Source organism: Alosa sapidissima, chromosome 9, assembly GCF_018492685.1.
Source record: "Alosa sapidissima isolate fAloSap1 chromosome 9, fAloSap1.pri, whole genome shotgun sequence".
NCBI classification, from domain to species: domain Eukaryota; kingdom Metazoa; phylum Chordata; class Actinopteri; order Clupeiformes; family Clupeidae; genus Alosa; species Alosa sapidissima.
The window spans coordinates 8885388-8908192 of record NC_055965.1 but is presented as its reverse complement, the minus strand read 5'-3'; the positions used below and the strand labels follow the sequence as shown (position 1 = coordinate 8908192).

The following is a 22805-nucleotide window of genomic DNA, read 5'->3' as shown; positions in this document are numbered from 1 at the left end:
TAAGCCTTTCGTGCTGTCACGTAGATTTGTGGTTGTCACTGTGTTGTCAAAACTCACCAGTGTGCTGTGTTGTGAGTTATATGACTTATCCTCTCTAAACTGTTTATTTTCCAGCTGTAAATTAGACAACAATACTAAATGCTCTCTACACTAAAGTTCATATAAAGGTCAACACTCAGCCACACCTGGCCTCATTTTGTTTGATATTTGCACCGGTACTTGGACCCTCTGTGTCAGGAAGCATTTTTTAAATTTAATTTTTTACCTTTTAACCACTATGTCTATGGTAAACATATTTGTAATGTTGACAACGGATTGATTTGAAACTAACTGCTCCAGTCACTGGTGGGCAAATAACACCTTTTAGTTTCCTCTGGGTGCCTCTGTTTCCTGTGCAGGCTCTGCACTTCCTGATTCAGCGTTGCTCACATGTGAGTGGTTCCGCTCTGAAAGCTAAAACTGTAATGACACACCCTGCACAGAGGACGACTCCCTCTCATAGACGAGATAGGGGGTGGGGGGCAGGGAGGAATCCGATAGAGAGGAAGATAAAACTGAGAGAGAGACAGAGAGAGAGTGTGTGTGTGTGTGTGTGGAAGAGGAAGGAAGGAGAGCAAATGTGTTGCTTGTAGGCGTATGCTTGCAAGTGACTGATCTACCAATTTCTGTTATTGTTCTCTTTATCGTCCACTAGAGGTCAGTCTTCCCATAGAAAGGTTTGCTTATGAGTCGCCACAAAGGCAATCCTGAGGTCAGTGGACTTAAGACATTTCACATTACAAAGAAGCCGACAACACATCCTGTTGAGATAAGATACGCACAACGTGGTGAGCCAGTTAATTATTACTCTAATCAACATCCAGTCCCGTGCTCAGGGTAAAAACCAATCCCATCTTATAGACATCTGAATGATACACCAACACTGAGACCCTTTGACTTGTAACAGAGGGTACATTCTTTAGCCCTTGATTTTCTAATGAGCCCACATGTTTGAAGAAGAGGTCATATGATCCACAGCAAGAAACAGTCCATCTGTAAAGTCTACAGATTGGAGTAAACAGATCCTCAACATATAAACATGTTTGACAGTGTAAAAAGTGCTTTCATCAAGAAGTGTTTGTTAAAAATGGAAGTTGACAAAAAAAACATGTCCTTTAAAAGGTCCGTTGTCCTCTAAGACTGTGCACATCGGGGTGATTTTTTTCTGGTTTTGGACCCTGTAAAGCAGAAGAAAAGGACAAGTTATGAATGAAAGAACCAATAAAATACGAACAAGAATAACTCACTTGAGGAACTAACCACTTACAAAATTCATTGTGAACACAAACACTGAAAAGAGACACGAAATAGAATACGTATTACACATATCAATATAAATGTCAGACATAAATGTAGCTCACCGTTTTCATCTGACGTGTCGATCGTCATTAAGGATTGGCTCTTTGCGCCCATTTTTGACAGTTTTTTGTTTTTCCCCTTCAATGCCCCAGACACGTCCTCAAAGCTGTCCACCTTCCCATTGGGCATGTCACCACCCGTAGGGGAGCTCGGATTGCTGCTTGTACCGCCTTTCTGACTGTTCGACCTCTTGAAAATGTTTTTCAGCGAGCTTTTTTTCTTGTTGCCCGCCGGCTTGCCCGTCGGCGACGAGGGCAGTGGCCCGAGCTTGTCCAGCCGCTCGCTGCTGGCCTGCACCGACTGCCTGTCCTCGGGGGCCTCTGCCGCCCCTCCCAACCCCTGGCTGGACAGCCCTCGCAAAACGGGCTCGTCCTGGAGGGAGGCCGTGGGTCCCGGGTTGCTCCCGAACGCCAGCTGGTACTTGGGGTTGTAGTATTTGTGCGCGGGCACCTTCATCTCGCCCTCGGTGACGCCCTTGGCGTCGCCCAGGCTGACCTGGAACCGGGAGGTGGCGGGCGGACGCTTGGGTACGGACGGGGTGCGGTTGGGCGGCGCAGCGGGACGGCTGATGTGGAACTCCTTGTAGAGGTCCATCTTCTCGGAGATGGCGTAGAGTTCGCGGAAATCGTTGTCGAAGAAGTCCACCACCTGGCCCGACATGACGGTGATCATATTACGGTCCATGCGGAAGGAGCTCCAGGAGAAGCTGGGATATTAAGACAAGGACAGTTCCAACCTTTTACCTTCATGGCATAAACTCTCAGCAGGAAAAAAAAACATCTAAAACGTCTACCTTAATGGCACTGTATGGTTCCTCAAAGATATTAAGACGAAGTTTATTCTGAATATGTCATTTGCACAATTTATCCATGTATATTGCTACTAATCATAATGTGATATAATGTGGGATACTCTTCATAACAGACTTCACCTTTGCAAACCCCAACTCTAGAGATCCTTTAAAGGAGAGTTCCAGCGAGTCACTGAGTACTGTCATTACGGAAAACCCCCCAAAAACAATCTCCTTGCTCAAGTTGCTGCAGCCAAAGCTACAGTGCTACACTCTGGGGGCATGTTCATGAGCCTTATGTGAAAAATCGCCGGAATTCTCCTTTAAAAGCAAATGGCATGGATTGGGACCATCACCATATTCATTTGACATCTCTCCTTAACAGCCTCTCATAGGGGTCCTGCAGATTTGCACAGGAGACTATCTTACCTGTGATGTATGGCTTTGAACACAACCCCTAGATGCTGCTCAGTTAGTTACTGCAGCCGCTGCCTTTGCACTTACCTGTAGGAGCCGAACATGACCTTGTCTCCATCCACCAGCATGTACTTGCTGCACAGAATCCCAGGGATCGTCCCGAAGGAGAGCTGGAACCCAGCTCCACTCACCGTCCTCACCCGGAGGTGCTGAGAAACATTCACCACACAAGACATCTCAAGTCTGGCAAGAAGAATAAGCTGCGGCTACACACAACTGGCTAGCACAGCTAACCCAAAGGAACAATTCAATGGTGCATTCATATTTATTTACTGCGTTTGCCCCATACTTAGAGGATAGTAAAATACTATTACATTTGCTATATTTTATTGGAATGTATTCTTGTAAAGCTACCTGTTATCTTATTGTATTGCTTCCACCTTATACTACATTCGACTAAAAATGTAAACCAAGGGAGCAGAACACATTAACTCACAGTAGTGAATTTCCAATCCATCACATCATTACATTACATTACATTACATTACATTTCATACACTAGTTATTCACATGACATACACTAGTTATTCAACAAACAGACCCATGTCTGACTTAATAAATCACATGTAAGATCTTAAGGTAGATAACATCTTAGATAGAGAGATCTGACCTTTGGATTTACCTAAGTACCGTCAAAACAAATATATTTACATATAAAAAATGTTTTAAAATGTCAAGCAATCATATTTGTTTTCTGTATTGCTACATTTAAAAATCAGCTGAGAATGGTAACGCTGACAAAAAAACCCAAATGCAGTTAATTGAGGAAAAAAGCCAAGTTGTGTCGTCTCTGCTCCTGACTCACCTTGAGGTGCAGAGGGCCGACCTGCAGCCTGTTGACCATGTCCAGGAAATGAGGCGACCCTCGGATGTCCAGGACGATGTAGACAGCCACGCCGCGCTTAGAGGCGGCGTCCAGGAGGTCCTGCAGGATGTGGAGGTCAGTGAGGAGGTCCATCACTATGGCGACCATCTGAAGGCGAAAGGATGGCACACATCGGCTTGAACAGGAGGACTTGATGGCACACATCATTTTAAAGAAACACAATGGAAGAATTGATATCTATGCCCCTTGGCGTCAATATTAACCCTATTTAACCCTAAGACGGTACCCAGTTAGTCAAAAACCGACTACAAGGGTCATGATCCTACCTAATCAACAACGTTGCATAGTGCAATATCAAGCGTTCTGGGCGTACACTGACAATGTCAGGGACTTCCTTCTCCATATCACAAGTCAGTGTGGCATCAGAATGAGTTTGAAGCCATTATTTGAAAGTGAAACACTGTGTTCCTTTAATTATCTCATAGTCATCTTTCATCCACCTGTCATGTTTATCACATACTGTATCTGATTATTTCTGTTTCACTTTCATCCCCTTCTATTGTCAAAGCTCTAAAGCAAGCTTTATTGCCCTTTTACAGTGCCTATAAAAAAAGTATATGTATTCAACCCCACCCCACCCCCCACCCTTGGATGTTTCCTCTTTTACTGAGGATGTTTCCTCTTTTTCTTTCATAAATGTAATCTTGATCAACCATCATCAATCATCAAAGTGAAAGCAGATTTCTACAAAGTGTTTTGTTAATTAAAAATATATAATGTATTTATAGTATAGTAAAGACACCTGTGTCTGGAAGGTCCAGTAACTGGAAGTTAGTATTCCTGGCTATAATTCCACCATGAAGACAAAAGAACACTCCAAACAACTCAGAGAAAAGGTTATTGAAAAGCATAAGTGAGGAGATGGATACAAAAAAAGTCACTGCCCTTGGAGTTCAGTGAAATCCATCATTAAGGAATGTAAACAATACGACTAAATGTGTAAATATGCTTAGAGCAGGCTGTCACCACAAACTGAGTGACCGTTCAAGGAGAATACTGGTGGGGAAGGCCACCAAGGCGAATATGTACAAAAGGCAAGGCACATATGGTGAAAACTACACAGAAATGGTTTAAAGACAAGTTGAATGCTCTGGAGACTGTTGTAGTGACATTAGAAAACCTGTAATCACTCTGGATGACTCGCACACAGTGAAACTGAGAATGTAGGAATATATACGATGACGGGGATCAGGAAGTAGATCTCACACAATGTGCCAGCGCTCCTACACAAAGGACTAGGTGTGTTTACTATGTGCTGCGTTGTTGAGAATCTCACCTCTTTCACAAACAGAGAAACTGGGCTGGCCTGGGACAGGGCTTAGAAATTATTCAGGGTATATTATATCATACATCATGTGATATTACATTACGCCATTGCACATGTACAGAGACTAAGATATAAAAAAAAAAAAAAAGTTGTGGACCAAGGCTGACAGAGTCCTGAGGAGCAGACAGACCACTGACTGAAGTTCCTAAACTCGACCCAGGACTCAACTTTTTGCCTGGCTGCCTTCAAGTCAACAATACTGACCGCTCAACCACGTCAGTGCCACTTCTATCTCTGGGGCAGAAGCACCGCAGCATGAGAAAAGGGACATCAGCACAATTGTCTGACCAAGCTAGCTCAGGGCAACCCCCGCTGTGACATTCAATCTGAACGTCGCCAGCTTTCTGCATGCACGCTTCACGAAAAAAGGCTTTTGATGTGTATTCAGTGCCGTGGGACTGGGACGACGCCTCCCTGTGCAAATCCAAAAATGACGCAATCAGCTGTGCCATGCCACACCGCGCTGTGCATCCTATGCCTCCTCAAATACGCTAAAAGTCGGAGCCAGACATAGGCCTGAGGAGGAGGAGGAGGAGGATTATCCAAACACGCCAGACTCTTCAGAATGCCAGCAGACAAAGGGAAGCGTCACTGCCCCTCACACCCACCCCTGGGCCAACGTGAGCATGCGAGTTCCTATCGCCTTGAACTGCCCAACTGGGATCACACACATAAGCAATTTTAGCGAAGTGGGGGTTGGGCTTTGGTGTAGCTACGATCCAGGTAGAGTGAAGAAACCATCAATCACTGTCTGGTAGAACAAGTCAGTCAGGCTCTTTGGTTTTATTTCCTCTGTTCAGCACGCACATAATAGGTTCTTAATAGGTCTTGCTGTGATAAGGAATGTGTGTATTGGCCTTCTTTGAAAACGAGCTTCATTCCTGATGTCCTCATTGTGGCCTTTTAAAGATCACCTTATCACCAGAAACACATTCAATCTGTCTTCCACTTTCATTTTTCTCTTTTCCGCGCTCTTGTTTTCTCCAAGTGCTTTCTTTCATGGGCAAACTTAGTAGAGAGGAGAAAAAGAGTTTGACTCCTGCACTGGAAAACAAAAGGAAAATGCAACAACACTTTTATCACTCTCAGCTTGCCAGTAACTCCCTGCGGTTTGTGCCAAGTTGTTTGTTGTTGTTGCACACTCCAAACTGGGGCCTGTCAAAACCTATACATAATCAGGAGGGTGGCATGTGAACTGTATCTTTGGGGCAGTTTTGTGTCGCAGTCACGGACAGTCCCTGGACTCCCATAAAGAGATGAGGTGGACAATAGGCTGGAAAACCTTCACCAGGCACAGGTCAAAAACAAAGTCTTCTCAAAGCCACACAGGTAGTCTGTCTCAGATAGAAACCTAGTTAATGATCTACAGGTCCACATATTGTGTTGAGGTGCACACATATGCCTCCTCTGTCAGAGAACATTAAGAAAACAAAAGCCACAGATTATAATATAGCACCTTGGCCATAATGGCATGACCCACATACAACTCTGAATGGCACTGACAAGTAGGTCACAATAAAACACTTCCTGGTTGACTAATATCAGGTGACTCTGGACTGCAGGAGTGGCTTTTGCTGGTCATATAATGTACATCACTGAGATGGACAATTGATTATGAACAACTTTAGCTTTTTTTTACTGTATCACATCAAGGGCAATGGAATTCTTAAGACAAGTCCAAATTTGTCCAAGTATGTTAGTGGATGTTCATTTAAAATTGATTATAGACCCAGTGAAAGCAATTTTACTGGAATTCTGTCTAACCTCTGCACACACATACGCCACACAATGCACTGGCATGTGTTTGGATGGCACCCAAATAGTTGGTCTACTTACCCAACCACACACCGCTGCTTGGGTAGGTAAATATAAAAGGAAACTACCTGTTGTGTTGGCATTACATAATGACCACAAAGAAGACCTATATTGGAATTTGACACTAACCCGCAGTTTAGGTTCACCACTGCATCTAGAAAACTTCATAGTGTAACTTTCAGCAGGGTTGCAATTAAAACCTTTGACAAGTTTTCACATTGAGAGATCCAAACCCTATGAAGCTATAAAAGTTAATATTCACATAGACACAGCCTCTCCAAGAACAGTACAACACTGCCCTGTATTAGGTTAATACAGACAATCTTTACCAATAGCCTACCAATGGTAAGGACATCATAACTGGGTGTACCACAGTAACTTATGGTGAAAGCAAATACTGTCAGCGTACTTTGCACTTAGAAAATAATAAACGTTGGCTCTGCCATGATATAATATCACTTAAACTATTGAAGAGGATGAGTAATTCATTACAGATCATGGCCAGCTGTACGGAAAAGTAGACACATCTGTGTCACACTGTTCCGCTGACGAGGTTGTGTATTATTCTAATGTATCCTAATTTATGAAATCCTTTTGATATGTCAAAGTTTATGCAAATCATTAGTCGGCAAAACTGAAGTTGTTCTGTATATTAACGATGACAACTTTTGAACTTTGAAAAAAAGGGGATTGCGGTAGCCTAGTCTAATAAATCTGACAGGACTGTAAACTAAAGCCAGTAAAGACATGTCCCACACACGTAGGCTACGCTCCTAAACTCTTGCGCATTCTTCCCCCTTCCTCGCTGGCACATAATTTAGAATAGCCTATGGGCTATCGATTGAACTAGCATGATCAACGAATGATGTCAACCACGTAAACAAATGTGAGCAGACATTTGTGAAACAACAGCCAAAAATGAATTTGATTAAGAATAGTAAGAAATATATCTATGAGCTAAATAAACTACCTTGTTTGCCTCTTGAATAAGTTTGCGCACCACCTCCTTGATGTGAGGCGAATTCTGTTTTGGTGGGTGCGTGTAAACTGCCACACGCGTGACACCTTTAAAGAAACCTCCTGTCGGCCAGCCGAGATCCAGTGGCGGTATTTCAGTGTCCGAAAGCTGAGGCCAGTATGTTGAACGTAAACTAGAAGAGGAACCCTCTCTCTCTTTACTTTCAGGTGTTGCTGAAGAATTCTCGTCATCCTCTTCGTTTGTTTGATATTCTTTCACTGTTTCCCTTATCCACTTAATCTCCCGGGCAGATAAAAAATCTTTTGTATTTTCTGTTTTCAGTTGCATTTTGAAGGCGCCATCGCCTTCTTTCAGTAGCAGCTCCAAGGCAACGCGCTGCTCTTCGCTATATAAAAACTCCGGCCTGGACTCCGGGATTTTGTCGTTTATGTGACCGTCGTCCATACATTCCAGCTGGGAGTCAGCCATGACTGCGACGCCGGCGTGTGCAGTAGCTCCTGACCCGAGTTTTAAGGGTGAAGGGAGTAGTTCCGTCAACTTCGCCTTACCTGTTAAGAATGCCGTAGGCTGCATGTAGGTAAGCAGCCCAAGCTGACGGCTGATGTGGGTGGGGTCAAGGAAAATCCTGGATAAACACTTCCACACTCAACACAACCTACTGATTTACAGGAACTCCTCGGTGGATAGTCAGTTAATTATGTTGGGCTATAGCCTAACTTAGCAAACTTTAGGTAGTCCTATTGCCAACATGAAATGACTACATTTACAATCTTGCAGCCAGTAAACACACATTCAGCCTTAATGATAAAGACAGCATAGCCTACATCTTCAAGGTAGCCTATACACCAGACCAATTCATTTATAAAATCGAACCAACACCATCCATTCAGAAAAATACATTTTATTGAGACGTGAAAATACAATGCAACAGAGGTACAAATAGACTAAGCAATGTGTATGAGATATCATGGACTGTTGTAACTGTTTTGAAATGGGCATGGACAACAACAACAACAATTAGAGAAGGGACTGAAATCAGGCAAAACATAACTGTGTTCCTGCAGAGAGAGCGTGATGAGGCTGGGCCTTGTGGTCATACAGGTGTGGTGTAGTTAGATGGGAAGAGGCCTGTCCGCCCCCGAAGCTTTCCCTTCCACCAGGACGGGTCCGTCTGGTCCACGACCTCGATCACATCTCCGCTGCTGAAGTCCAGCTCGTCCCTCTCCTCTGCCGAGAAGTTGTACAAGGCCCTCACTTTCAGCGCGGCCGGCTGATGACATAAAGGGAAAAGGAAAGAGTCGGAAATAGGTGGTCATCGCTTCAGAAATGAGTCATCGGCTTCAGAATAGAAAAGAGTCGCACACAACAAAACACAAGCGCATACCCACAAAGTATACAAAAAGTCTGATAAGAATAAAGATATACTATCTTGTTGTGTCTCCGTTGCAAGAGAAATGTAATCCAAATTAGACTGTGTAGCATTTACCAGTAAATATAACTGATCAATTCAAATACATATACTGTATGTATGTATGTATGTGCCACCGATAATCCACCATAACATTCTACATCAAATAGTTTACGTTGATGTAATGTTGCTAAAGGTGACTGTGGTGTGTAAGGCCATCGCCACCCCTCTGCTGTGGGGAAACCTGACCCTGAGCGTCTCTCCCACGGGAAGCACACGTCACGTCACGGTGCCTCACCTGCTGCTGTGACAGCTGTGTGACACAGCGTGGCTTGTCTAGGGGTGAGGCCCAGTGAGGGCTGGGGCCCAGTGAGGGCTCTTCCCATAACCGCGTGCGACTGTCGTGCGAGTTACCTGAGGAGGAGAAGGAAGGGGCTCCGATGGGCGGGCGGGCAGAGCGCCGGTTCTCGTCGTGCTGCGTCCTCGCTCCTGATTGGACAGATTGGAGTGGGAGAAACTGAACGACTGAAACACCGGCCTTCAACTGACAACTTTGACAGCTCGAATGACAAATGCTGTCAGCATGGAATTACTCCCGAAACTTTACACCATGCAGCATCATGTGAGGACGACCTTGAGGTATTCCAGGGGGAACTATCAATCAAAGACATCGTCTACGTTTCCATACACACCATATTCCGATTAAGGTCCATATTGTGGTTATGGCAATATTCAGAATAAGAAAAACAGGAATTTCCCCGTTTTCTTGTTAATTGGCATATTCTGAATAAAGCAGCAACGTGCCAGAATTAATACATGCGTGATGACGACTCAATGGTCTCTGTCTGTTTCATTCATGACTGCGAAATAAGTGCTGTTGGCCGGATTAGAGCCATTATTGTTTTGCTCTTTAGCCTTATAATAGTCCGCTTTGAAGGGTTTCCACCAATTCTTCAACTCTCAAAAGTGGACAAAAAAACCTGCTTCTTTGAGCATTGTGATGCTTTCACCCATCGATGAATTCCATAATGACATTCAAACTCAGGTTTTAACACATAAATTGACCTTATCTTCACTCTAGAAGTGAACTCTTTAGCCACGCTTTTCGCTATGTTTGCAAAGTGTCAGAGCAACAAACCAAACTACCAAAATTCCTTGCATGAACATGCGCAGATGTAAGTTAATATTCCCGAAATGGTCATTTTCCGACTAACGTGTTTACATGCCCATATATTTTGATTATAACAGGCATACGCCATGGGTGTTATTCGGGTTTTTAGTAATCGGAATATGAACTTAATCAGGTTATGGCAAATGGAATAAGGTGTTTAAAAGACTCATACGCAATCAGAATATTGCCATTATTTCGGATAAAAACAGAATATGGTGTGCATGAAAATGTAGTTATTCATTTGGGTTTATGTTGGTTAAATGGAGGGAGGACGATGTTGTACTCTACCTGTTGATGTGGCACCGGCTCAGGAGGTCCTCTTAAACTCTACCAGCAACAAGACAGATGAAAACAGAAAAGATAGAGTGATTTCAACCATTCTAAGGACCAAACATTACACATCCATGTCTCTCATCTCCTTTCGTTATTGGGTCTAACATTAAAATAATGGCACTCGTCAAGACTGACTAGTTGTTTGACTGGTAAACTGTCCTGGCCTCTCCAATAAAAAGCCCTGAATACTACCTCCCAACCATGGACTGTCATTATGGAGGAAATGTGGTCAAGAACAGTATTTCACAAAACTTCATGTGAAGTGTCCACTGGGTACAATCAATCAATCAATCAATCAATCAATCAAAATCCCTCTGTCACGTGTAAAGGGGGTTGAGTGGTGGGATGATGTAACAGTGGTGTACCTGCGGAGGTGGCATTGGCTCAGGAGGTCCTCTGAAACTCTACCAGCAACAAGACAGATGAAAACAGAAAAGATGCAAAGTGATTTTATGACATGTCAACCATTCTAAGGACCAAACATTACACATCCATGTCTCTCATCTCCTTTCGGTTCTAACATTAAAATAATGACACTTGTCAAGACTTGACAATCAATCAATCAATCAATCAATTAATCAATCAATCAATCAATCAATCAATCAACTAATCAATCAATCAGTCAATCAAAATCCTTCTGTCACGTTTAAAGGGGGTTGAGTGGTGGGATGATGTAACAGTGGTGTACCTGCGGAGGTGGCATTGGCTCAGGAGGTCCTCTGAAACTCTACCAGCAACAAGACAGATGAAAACAGAAAAGATGCAAAGTGATTTTATGACATTTCAACCATTCTAAGGACCAAACATTACACATCCATGTCTCTCATCTCCTTTTGGTTTTAACATTAAAATAATGACACTTGTCAAGACTTGACAATCAATCAATCAATCAATCAATCAATCAACTAATCAATCAATCAGTCAATCAAAATCCTTCTGTCACGTTTAAAGGGGGTTGAGTGGTGGGATGATGTAACAGTGGTGTACCTGCGGAGGTGGCATTGGCTCAGGAGGTCCTCTGAAACTCTACCAGCAACAAGACAGATGAAAACAGAAAAGATGCAAAGTGATTTTATGACATTTCAACCATTCTAAGGACCAAACATTACACATCCATGTCTCTCATCTCCTTTTGGTTTTAACATTAAAATAATGACACTTGTCAAGACTTGACAATCAATCAATCAATAAATCAATCAATCAATCAACCAATCAATCAATCAATCAATAAATCAACTAATCAATCAATCAGTCAATCAAAATCCTTCTGTCACGTTTAAAGGGGGTTGAGTGGTGGGATGATGTAACAGTGGTGTACCTGCGGAGGTGGCATTGGCTCAGGAGGTCCTCTGAAACCGTGCGGCTGACAGACGAACACCAGAGAGGGAAAAGACAAGGACATGAGTAAAACAGGTGATGCTGCATCAGCTCGTATCATCGGTCAGTCTGGCCATTAAAAAGCCACACACTCGGGAGGTCCATTTAGGCGATTTTTTTCGTCACCCTTAGTCGACACTCCTTAATTGACTATTCACTGTTTACCGATAAGAAAATGTAGGCCCATTTAGAACGGATAAGTGACTATCACATAAAAAAAAAAAGAAATTAGAGGTGATTTTACTTTTTCAAGTGCAAACAATTCACAACTTATGTAAATAATGAGCAAAAAGTTGCCAGACTTCTTGCTTGTGTGATGGTTCAAAACTAAACTAACATTTAATCCTCCAGCACAAATGTGCTTAAACGGCAGGTCCGGCAGCCTGCATTTTGTGTTAGATGGAACATACTGTATTTTAAACTCAGGCCTATTATCAGTAAGTAGCCTAGGCAGGCACACTTTTTTAATACATAAGCTCGTTAGAGTGCTGGAAAGAAAAGCAGTTCCGCTATCGGGTATATTTAATATAATGACCAACAACCAACGTTTTAACAATGGAAAGTTGTGCCATTTTCATAGCCTAAACATTATAAGGCTGGCCTATATAGGCTATAGTATATTCCAGAGGTGTGGACTAGTCACATGACTTGGACTCGAGTCAGACTCGAGTCATTATTTTCCTGACTTCAGACTCGACTTGACACAATTAGAAATTACTTGTAACTCGACTTGGACTTCCATGCTATTGACTCGAGACTCGACTCTGCCCCTTTGACTTGTAATGACGACTTGCGGCATGGGTAAAATTGTATAAAAACAACTATTTTCTGCCCATACCAACTTCAACAGCCTCAAGTTCATCGTTAACGTTACACCTGCATTGCAAAGTTATTTTGCATGGAATGCAGGACTCTTATCTATTGTGAGAAGGGATGAACATCACTGAACATGCTACCATTTGTCGTCTGACTTGGATCATGTGATATTGTGATGGATCCTCTGATCCCTTTGATGTGGTTCGATATAGCCTAAACAATTTAATTTGCTCCACAGAGCTAACCGAAACGATCAATAAATCATCATCAATGACTGATGGGATTTCAAGCTTACACCCATATTAGCGTTGTGTTTTGCAACATTAAATATCAAGCTTTCATTTGCGGTTTTCTATTGCTCATTTGCACGTCAGTGGGGGCCGTATATTCTGTACTGGAGCATGTGCTTGCTGCTGAGAAGGTCTCACGCACAGAGTTTAGAAGGAGGATGACTTTGCATTTTCTACCAAAATACTTTAAAGGTGTGTATTTTTGTAGTTTAAAAATACTGCCAAATATTCTTGGTAAAACCAATAGCAGAGGTGAACAAAGTAGCCTACACAATTCCTTTACTTAAGTGAAAGTACAGATACACCTTGTCAAATATTACTCCAATACAAGTGAAAGTTGCAAAGTCAAAATGTTAATTGAGTTGAAGTAGAAAACTATACTGTTTTTAAAAATATTCAAAAATCAAAAGCACAACCATTTTTTAATGTAATATTTTTTATACACAATAATAAGATGTAAATCCTTTGGATGGTCACTAGGTCGTCACTAGCACTGTGTATTCATTCACATGAGTGCATTCACACTGATAATTTTGACAAAAAAGTGCGCTGCAAGTAGGCTACATGGATGGTGCACTCATAATGGTAAACAAGTTGAGTGTGGAGCGCTGGACACTCTTCACCCTCAATGATCGCATGACCATGATGATGGAACACTTTTTATTACTAATGGTCTAAAAAAATAGCCTGCATCGGTCCTCTTTCTTCAAATCCCCATGCGGCACTGTTACTATAGTAGGCCTATTGGTATAACAAATGACTAGACATTTTTATATTGTAAAAAAGGGGCGGGGGCATTTACGTTCAGTTGTGAAGACCAATACTCTACATAGCCTACATAACATGGCTCCAGGCATCTTGGAGGAGAATGCACTGTAGGCCTAGTTCTTGACTTGTTAGGGACCAGTTGGGGCATGTTTCATGTCTCTGTTGCTGAGATAGTTTAGATCGTCAAAAGGTCAGAATTGCCAGCATCTTGTAGGGGCTGTTTTTAAAGAGTAGCCTAGAGATTGTCTGTGCTGTGGCGAGTGAGACAAGGTAGGCTATGTGTTGCGTGATATCTCTGCACCCAAGTAGCAGTGCTTCGCCCCAATATACTGTAGTCTCAAGTCAATATATCTGCCTAAATCGCCTCGTATTGGCTCACTTTGCTGACACTCACTAACAATGCAACGAGAGATTCCATTCACTAAGCTATAAGACAATGCATGTAAGGAGACAAAAATGCTTTTGCTCACTTATCTAACTCTAGGGGACACGGTGAATAGGCTAACTCAATTCCACACCACATACATATCGCATACATATCACATACATATTCCATACCACATACATATCGCACGTTCGACTTATCGAACTCTGGGAAACACGGTGAATGAGCTAAAGTCCCAAAAAGTCGGTGTGTTCCTTTAAAGTTGCTTCATTAGCATGAAAGTCGGGACATAGTAGGCTATTACATAGTGAACTCATTAGAATCAAAAAACCTGTATTCACTCTTACTTTTCCCTCAGTAAGAGAACAAAGGATAGCCTACTTTGTTTGTCTTTGGGCTTGTGCTTATATACGGAGCCCCTAAGGACGTGAGCAAAAAAAAATCTAAAGTTTAGTTTCATGTGCTCATGTGAAATTTTCATGTGCGCACATGTGTGCACGCAAAACCTTTTCACATGAAACTTTCGCGTGCGCACATGAAACTAAACTTTAGATTTTATTTTTCTCATGTCCCCTTAGGGGCTCCGTACTTATAAGGGTTTTAAAACACTTCAATATGTCAAGTATGATATATTGATAAGAATGATATATAGAAAGCATGATTGATGACATATTAATATGCAGTAATAAGATAGTGACTTGTTTAGGACTCGAAAAAATAAGGACTTGGACTTGGACTCGACTTGGCCTTGGTATTACTTGACTTGGACTTGCTTGGGACATCTGTGTCTTCACTTGGGACTTGACTTGGACTTCAGCGTTAAGACTTGAGACTTACTTGTGACTTGCCTAACAGTGACTTTGTCCCACCTCTGGTATATTCCAACTCTGAGTATAGCAACTTCAGCGACTCTTATTCAGAAATAGCATGTCAGCTGTAGTCGCGTGCGCAGTCTATTTGACTGTGAGATGCGCTGCGGAGAATAGCCGCTCATATGGTACTATATCTGCAGCTTAATGTCTGCAAATGTATCTTAATGTATGCAAAGGTAACGCCTAGTGGCCCAAAAAGGCCATGTGCTGTGCTGTGCTGTGCTATGGGTCCTCTTCCCCCACCGTACCTGCTGGTCACTTTTCCGTAGGAAGATGCGACTATGCTTGGAGATGGAGTTCTGGGTGTAGTACTCCACCATTTTGTTGAGGGATGTGAACCTCTCTGTCCACAGGTAGTACTGACCACGGTTGTCCCGCATCACCTTAAAGTGCTGTACGTCCTGTTCATGCCTGTGAGACACACACAGAGCCCGGTGAACACATACACACACACCGCCTCTCTCTCTCTCTCTCTCTCTCTCACACACACACACACTCTCTCTCTCTCACACAAACTAACACACACTCTCTCTCTCACAAACACACACGCACACACACACACACACACACACACACACTCATAAAGTGACCTGTGTGAAATACCACATGAATAGTAATGGCCACCCCTACATAGATTAATTAACATGAACTTTAATGAATACAGGCCTACAAAGTATAGAGCTATAAATCATTCCCATTTATTAACTGTGTCTGGCAGTCCACTTAGTCCAGTCCACTGGCACTACGATATTTCATGACAAACGTGAAAATGCATGAGTCGTGACATGGTCAGGGGATCAGCAGTCTGATGCTGCCTATAGAAATGTACCCTGGTGACACAGATACGCACTACTTTCTACAGTCACCAGAGGGCACTCACAACTCACAAGGACCAGAGCCGTATAGAGAGAGAGAGAGTTTGGCTAACTAGGGAATCGAATGGGCGCCATGTTGGACACCAATATTTCTGTAAGGGCCTTTTACATATTGACAAACGTTGATGGTAACATTTATATGCCTGTTAATGGTGATATATAAGCGATTTATTTCTACATAGCATACTCGCCCCATAGGGTTACACAGTAGTCACACTGTAGAGTCATCTGATGTTGGTATTCAACATGGCGTCAGTTGGCCAAACTCGCTCTATGTATGGCTCTGACAAGGACTTGCTATGTGAAAAGCAAGGTTGTTATGGGTAATGTGGTATTAGTAGTATTTGTGGTGTGGAGTTCATTTCTTGAGGGGATGTGAAGAAAGGTAGTTGTAGGTCATATATGGGTTTGAGTCCATGGGCTGATATGTATGAGAATGTTTCAACAGGCTTGGTTTGTCGGGATTGGAGTGAATATGAAACCTTTAAGATCAGATTAGTTTACCCTCTTTAAACAATTACTGAACTGAAACCAGTTTTTTCCCCACTTGTATTAATATCTTTTTGGAAAAGTATTAAGCCAAAAACAAAGGTCTGTTTATGCTAAGTTCTAAAGGATTTATCTTGCAGCTGCCAATGGAACCACACCTGCCTACACTAACAGACTCATACTCCATCCCACGCACCAACGTTATGTGTGTGAATGACTGGCATCAACAGATACCATCACTGTGTTGTAATGTTGCCTCAAAGACACGCTAACATGTTTTAACGTTTGACTGGAGGGTGAGATGTCAGTTCCACAATCCAAGAACAAATACACAAGTCACCAATAGAAGCTGAGTCAAAATAATTACACAACACCCCAATAGAAGCCAAGTTGAAGAAATTTTGAAAGGCTTGACGTTTGTCTTACCAACTACCAACACTTTGCCCTAATTCAGTGGTTGTGGCCTTGCCACTGTTTTCCGCTCTGGGTAGATTTTTCGCTTCATGCTCTTTTGCAAGCTTTGGAATGAGGTGTTGAGGTGAGGTGTCTCTTAACAGAATCTTTTATTCTAACTTGAGATAAGAGATTAAGCACTGTTCACTAAATGTACACAAATACATAGAGCTCGCATACGTACAGCACAACAGGCCCTCCCGACACCAGTCTTCACCACACTGTACCATTTCGGCAACTAGAGGTTTTACAAATTAAACAGCCCTCTGAAGTTCGCCTACAAAAACAACCCAAAAGCTGCCATCTTTCCCCATATAGACCCTTTCAACAAGGTAAACAAAAACAATGCTTGAACGTTCTATTTGGGCCCCAATCTACTTCCTCTGCATTAAGATAACATATGGAATGTTAAAAAGGAAGTCTTGTGGGGCCAACTATGATGCTGATAATGGAACTCTCTTGAAAGGGTCCATAAAGAGACCCGGGTACCATCTTTGCCCATATTAGGGTATCTGAATCTCCTTATATGGGCAAAGATGGCAGCTTTGTGTCCTTTTTGTAGGCGAACTTCAGAGGTCTATTGTAATGGCTACAGTTATCTTTTACTCTCTCACCGTCTCACCACCGCTAGTCTATCCACCATGGTTGGTGGCTAAATGTTTACTGGAGCCAACACTGACAGCAAAGCCACTGCAGGATGAGCAGCAGTAAAAGCTAACGGTTCAAATGCTGACCATATCCATTCTTCCATCCATTATTCACACAATATACAACCTTGCACCTGTGCAGTTGAACCTGTGCTTGAACCTGTGAAGTTCCCTATTCTGGTGAGGGGTTGATGACATTTCAGCCCAACAGCCAGTCAAATTACACCATGCTCCTGAAGGTTGAAAGAGCAACTTGTTGATTGGCTGGAATTAGCTGCAGCACATGGCCACTATGTTTTCCATTTCAAGTCACGACTAATCACTGAACAGACAGCTAGGGGACAGTGGGGAGAATTTTTTTAAATGATTATTTATGCATTCAGCTAAGACTTTTATCCAAAGCAACTTACAGATACCAACTGCAGGGACCAGTGTCCCTGACACAACACAGGGTTAAGAGCCGTGCTCAAGGGCACAACAGTGTAATTGAACCCACTTTTGGGGCTACTGCACGCTAGCCAGGTTCCTTAGCCACCAGACTTTTACACTGCCCATGGCCACCGTCAGACATCCTTTAACCCCTTTAACGCTGCCACTCCACAAACAGTGGCGCCCGAATGAGTGTCAGGAAACCCCCTGCAGCAGCTACAGCAGCAGCAGCAGCAGAAGTGTTATGTTGTGGTCGTGTCTGGCAGTGTAGAGGTCATGTGGCTGGCTGCGGAGGGCGCTGACCTGACGGAGATGGAGAAGTCCCCCGGGGAGCTCTGGCTGCTGCGGATGATGAAGGAGCCCACGGGCCTGGGGTGGAGCGCCTCCTGGGCCTCGTGCCGACCCGTGTTCTCCTGGTACCAGCTGGAGGCAGGAACAGCACACAGGTGTCAGGCTCTCTCTCTGTCTCTCTCTGTCGCTCTCTCTGTCTGTCTGTCTGTCCGTCTGTCTTTGTCTCTCTCAGTCTGTCAGTCTGTCTGTCTGTCTGTCTCTCTCTCTCTCTCTCTCTCTCTCTCTCTCTCTCTCTCTCTCTCTCTGTCTGTCTGTCTGTCTCTCTGTGTCTGTCTCACTGTCTTTTTGTCCTTCTATCTGTGTCTCCGACTGTCTGTCCCTCTCATGCTGGCCTGTGTTGGAGGCAGGGACAACACACACGTGTCAGACCTACACTACCTGTCTCTCTCTCTCTGTCTCTCTGATGCACTATGTCACACCAATAACTGCACAAATACGCACAGGTACAACTACCTCTTTCTTTGAAACACTTTTTCTCTGTCTGACTTCTGACGTCAACAAATGAGTCATCCCTCCCCCTGCCCCATTCTCTGTTGCACACACACACACACACACACACACACACACACACACAGCTCTGACCAGCCACTCAGGTGTATACAGAACATCGGAACACCTCCCTTTACATCTTCTTGAATAACTTGTAGGCCTATATCTTCAAAACAATCGTAGGCCTATATCTTCAAATCGTAGGCCTATATCTTCAAAACAATCGTAGGCCTATATCTTCAAAACAATCTGTACACTGCACAGACAGCTACACTGAAATGTTTTCACGCACACACACACACAAACATACGTACGTACACACGCACACGCACTCAACACATATGTGTGTGCACAAGCACACACACACACACCATAAGAAGAAGCTACTTGTGAGACAGCATGTCAGCTCTTTCAGTCAGATGCATAACAGTGCATACAAGAAGCCAAACCCAACAGAGACAAACTGCCTGATAACTACACTCATGTTAAACTTTGCCTTACCTGGGGAGGTCGATTCTGAGGTAATTTTTGGGCACAAAGCCTTCATGGCCGTGCATTTCTGCTTTGAACCAGTCATCGTTGGTCCCTAAGATCTTGAACAGAGATAGAACTGTCATAAACCACAATTCCCCTGACCCCAAATGACAAGACAAAGCACACTTAGGTTGCAGTGCACCACTGATCATATTTAGGTTAGTCAGGTTATCACCTTGTGTGTGTGTGTGTCTGTCCGTGTGTGTGTGTGTGTGTGATCGCTTGTCTATGTGCTTGTCTCTGTGTGTGTGTGTGTGTGGGTGTTTGTGCGCGTGTGTACTGTAGGTGTACTGTGTGTGCCTGTGTGTACGCCTGTGTGTCGTGCTCATGGGCTCACCTTGAGTGTGTCTCCTTTCCTGAAGCTTAGCTCGTCCTCAGCGGTAGCACTGAAATCAAACATGCCGGTGGCCTCCATGGCGGAGGGTGCACAAAAGCACTGTTCCCTTTATGCTGAGGAGTGATACAAGAAGACAGAGCGAAACAGAGAAAGAGAGAGAGGGAGAAAGTCAGACACAGAGAGAGAGAGAGAGAGAGAGAGACAGAGAGAGAGGAAATGACACGTTGCACCCAGTATGATAAGCAGCCCTGCTCTGTGAGAAGCTCTCTGAAGCAGCAGCAGCAGCAGCCAGGGGCGCCTGCAGGAATTAATGCTATGGTACGCACACCCATCACCCCCCCCTTGTCCGTTTTAGGTCAGTCAGCAAAAAGCCTACATACATAACAGTAGTAGCCTACATACATAACAACATCCACATGCAATAATACAACAACAACCTATTCATTTGGACAACTTGATACAGCCCTATACAGGCTAAAGTTACCTTTAGTTTTGTTCTAGCGTAATGTGACGTCTGGCTTTAGTGCAGTCTAACGTTCTGACAAGCACACCAATTGCCTATCTTGTTCTTGTCCATCTGGAATAACTCCTAGCTTTGCTGCCTCCATCCTTTCTGTTTTTGTTGTTTAAAACTTGTGATATCCATGATGAGTATTGAGTTAGTGAATTAGCTCAACATTGTGTGCTGATAACCATATATAGATAGCCGAGTAAAAGAAAACAACAAGTAGCCTATTGTGTGCCTGCGTGCGTATTCTCTCTCCTGCTCAAACAAAATGTGTGCACGTTAATTTTGATAACGTGTTCACTAACTTTACGTAATAGAAAATGGTAAGTAGCCTGATGGCATGCAGCTAATGGGATACTGTGCATAGTTGGGAAGGTATGGTAGGCCAATTTGGTGTGAATACACACACACACAAGGGAAATTTTCTCTCGCTGTTGAGTTTACAAGCCCTGGGGCACATTCCTATCCAACCCCTCTGCCTCCTGCGCCCTCCTAATCTATCAGACTAACGACAACCTATAGTCGTGTCACGTGTGGCAGGAAGACAGGCAGAGCCTAGTGTGAAAATCTAAGGATGTCACTGCGGTCGTGACAGTTGCCTTCCCCTCTCTTTGTAGCACTTTGTAAATGGGACATGTCGGCTGAAGAACTATTATAGTCACACAGCTAGACAGGAAGCTACATGTGTTTCCATGGAGCTAAACCGAACCAATAAACACAGAGAGGATGAGACGGTCTTGTTGAAAGACACAATGTATGTAAACTGGTGGCCATTCTGGACAGCTAGGAAAAGCACTCTGTCATTTAACAAAACTGTTTTCAGTGCAAACTAGGCTACATGGTGGAATGTTAGATGAGAAACTGGGTGAATCGTTAATTGTTGATGTTGTCTACTTGTTGTACCAGCTTCAAATCAGGTTTGAACTACATACTTTTCAGTTAAATAACAAAGTCCAACCTGTTGTGTGTCGTAAATATTCTGACACTAAGGCTTTTTTTGTATTTGTTACAGTCGTGCAGAAGATCCTATTTCCATCACGTAGGCCTATGCTAATTGAGATGCTTGCAAACAGGGTAGCGGTATGGATTATGCAGGTGTTAAAGTGATAGTGCAGCTCCAGAATCCTGGACGCGTCCCTGGTTGTGTCTGAGAACGTGAAACTGCCCTTAAAGGAGAGCCCCCAGCCAGCCGCTGATTTGCATAGTTTAACCTATTCAAATTTGGAAGCCGCAATTAGAAGGGCAGACAGCCTTGGCACGCCTGGAGACTGTGCGTGGGCAGGCTAGAGTCTAGGCTACTATATCCCCCTACTCCCATTTTATAGTTTTTCACATTCGCAAAACTCGCTCAGAAACGGAACTATAGGCCTATGCACTACACACCGACATGCTGAAAAGGCAGAAATGGATGTTCATGGATCATTTGCGCGGTTCACGCGAACTATTTGTTTGCACATCACAGTCAAGCCTACCATGACTGATAACAATGTCAGGAAGGTCATTCTTTAGCACCTACGAAGAAACTGATTAATTCAATTGGTATATCGTCTTCGAGTCATGAAAAAAATAACATATTCTCAATCAATCTCAAAATGACTGATAGGCCTTGGTTAAAAATGCAAGTATTTTTATGTTAGTAACATAATATGTGGAACTGCACCTTGAACTAGGCCTATATAGGGAATTTTTGAACATTTAACACATTGTAAGACCTAAAGTATTTAATGCAACTTACCTACCACGTAATCTAGGCTGCCACTGTACCAACAGTGCCCTAACATCAACACGAAGTGTGCAGAGCCCAAGTCCCCCTCCACTCGATAGTAACTTTTCCGGGCTTTCCTTTTCCGTATAACGATTATAAGAGTCTGTGGTAGTGAAGCCTGCAAAACATAAATCTATATTGTCCTAATATTTACAACTGTACTAATATTTTATTTTGGTCATCAAATCATACGTTTCTTATCGAAGCATATAGAGACGATCAGGTTACTCTCTCAGACGGTAGGAGCTGGAGCAAAATGCGAACTACTCGGCAATCTGAGTTAGGCTACTTCCCCTTGTTAGTGTGTGCATCCTTATTAGCTTGCTGTGCTGTAATGTTTTGCATGACTTGAACCTGTTGTATAGGCACCAGCTGCAGACGGGGGTGTTCCGTCACCCGAATCAAGGTCTGGGAAAAGGGGAGTTACAGTATCGGAGATCATCAGTAGGCTACCCTACTGATTACATGTTGTCTGCTTTTTTATCATATACAGTCTATTTGAACATAAGTTATTTCAGTAATTTTAAATGCTGGACGAAGGTTGAGTCACAGCCGAAAGCAATAGCCTACACTCTACTAATTTGCTCGTGTTTTTTTTGCGCGCGATTGGTGGTGGAATGCCCAAAGGTCGAGCTCAACTAACCGTTCAAAATCATAATGTTGCAATTAGGAGAAAGTTTTTAACAGTGTGTAGTGACAGTTGTTATACTGTGTCAACTGCTCTACAGTCATTTATTTTTGCAACCACAGATGGAGTTAGTTTAAGGCTGTAGCTAAAAATTGGGGGACAATTAGATTGGCCCTTAATCTCCCATAGAAATTGACCTGCAAATTGT

At 43.2% G+C, this 22805-nt stretch overlaps 2 protein-coding genes across 5 annotated transcripts; both read right to left on the bottom strand.

Annotated features, from left to right (window-relative positions):
- Window positions 1–265: 265 nt before the first annotated feature.
- Window positions 266–8222, bottom strand: LOC121718552 (protein FAM83F-like). The gene is made up of 5 exons (XM_042103574.1): window positions 7664–8222; window positions 3471–3638; window positions 2693–2814; window positions 1401–2104; window positions 266–1217 (listed from the first exon to the last, which is right to left on the bottom strand). The coding sequence occupies exons 1-5, from the start codon at window positions 8138–8140 to the stop codon at window positions 1174–1176; spliced, it is 1515 nt and encodes a 504-aa protein (XP_041959508.1). The 5' UTR covers window positions 8141–8222; the 3' UTR covers window positions 266–1173.
- Window positions 8223–8557: 335 nt separating this feature from the next.
- Window positions 8558–22292, bottom strand: grap2b (GRB2 related adaptor protein 2b). Of its 4 annotated transcripts, none has more exons than XM_042103576.1 (12): window positions 21940–22292; window positions 19697–19809; window positions 19327–19418; window positions 18289–18408; window positions 15341–15503; window positions 11903–11947; window positions 11572–11610; window positions 11273–11311; window positions 10950–10988; window positions 10540–10578; window positions 9495–9569; window positions 8558–8942 (listed from the first exon to the last, which is right to left on the bottom strand). In XM_042103576.1, exons 2-12 carry the CDS (start codon window positions 19772–19774, stop codon window positions 8766–8768), a joined length of 906 nt encoding a protein of 301 aa, XP_041959510.1. In that variant the 5' UTR covers window positions 19775–19809; window positions 21940–22292; the 3' UTR covers window positions 8558–8765. The 4 variants fall into 4 exon arrangements, with proteins under 4 accessions (XP_041959510.1, XP_041959511.1, XP_041959512.1 ...); XM_042103577.1 differs by having other exon boundaries at window positions 21944–22292; XM_042103578.1 differs by lacking the exons at window positions 11273–11311; window positions 11572–11610 and having other exon boundaries at window positions 21940–22291.
- Between the last annotated feature and the right edge of the window lie 513 nt (window positions 22293–22805).

Bases quoted from the DNA above. Each gene is read 5' to 3' on its own strand.
- LOC121718552 (XM_042103574.1), bottom strand. From the start codon at position 8,140: ATGGCTGACTCCCAGCTGGAATGTATGGACGACGGTCACATAAACGAC. The intron at 3,639-7,663 runs GTAGTTTATTTA...TTTCGCCTTCAG, and splicing joins TTATTCAAGAGGCAAACAAG to ATGGTCGCCATAGTGATGGA. The intron at 2,815-3,470 runs GTGAGTCAGGAG...AATGTTTCTCAG, and splicing joins TCGGCCCTCTGCACCTCAAG to CACCTCCGGGTGAGGACGGT.
- grap2b (XM_042103576.1), bottom strand. From the start codon at position 19,774: ATGGAGGCCACCGGCATGTTTGATTTCAGTGCTACCGCTGAGGACGAG. The intron at 18,409-19,326 runs GTAAGGCAAAGT...TCCTGCCTCCAG, and splicing joins CTCAGAATCGACCTCCCCAG to CTGGTACCAGGAGAACACGG. The intron at 11,611-11,902 runs GTACACCACTGT...TGTTGCTGGTAG, and splicing joins AGCCAATGCCACCTCCGCAG to AGTTTCAGAGGACCTCCTGA.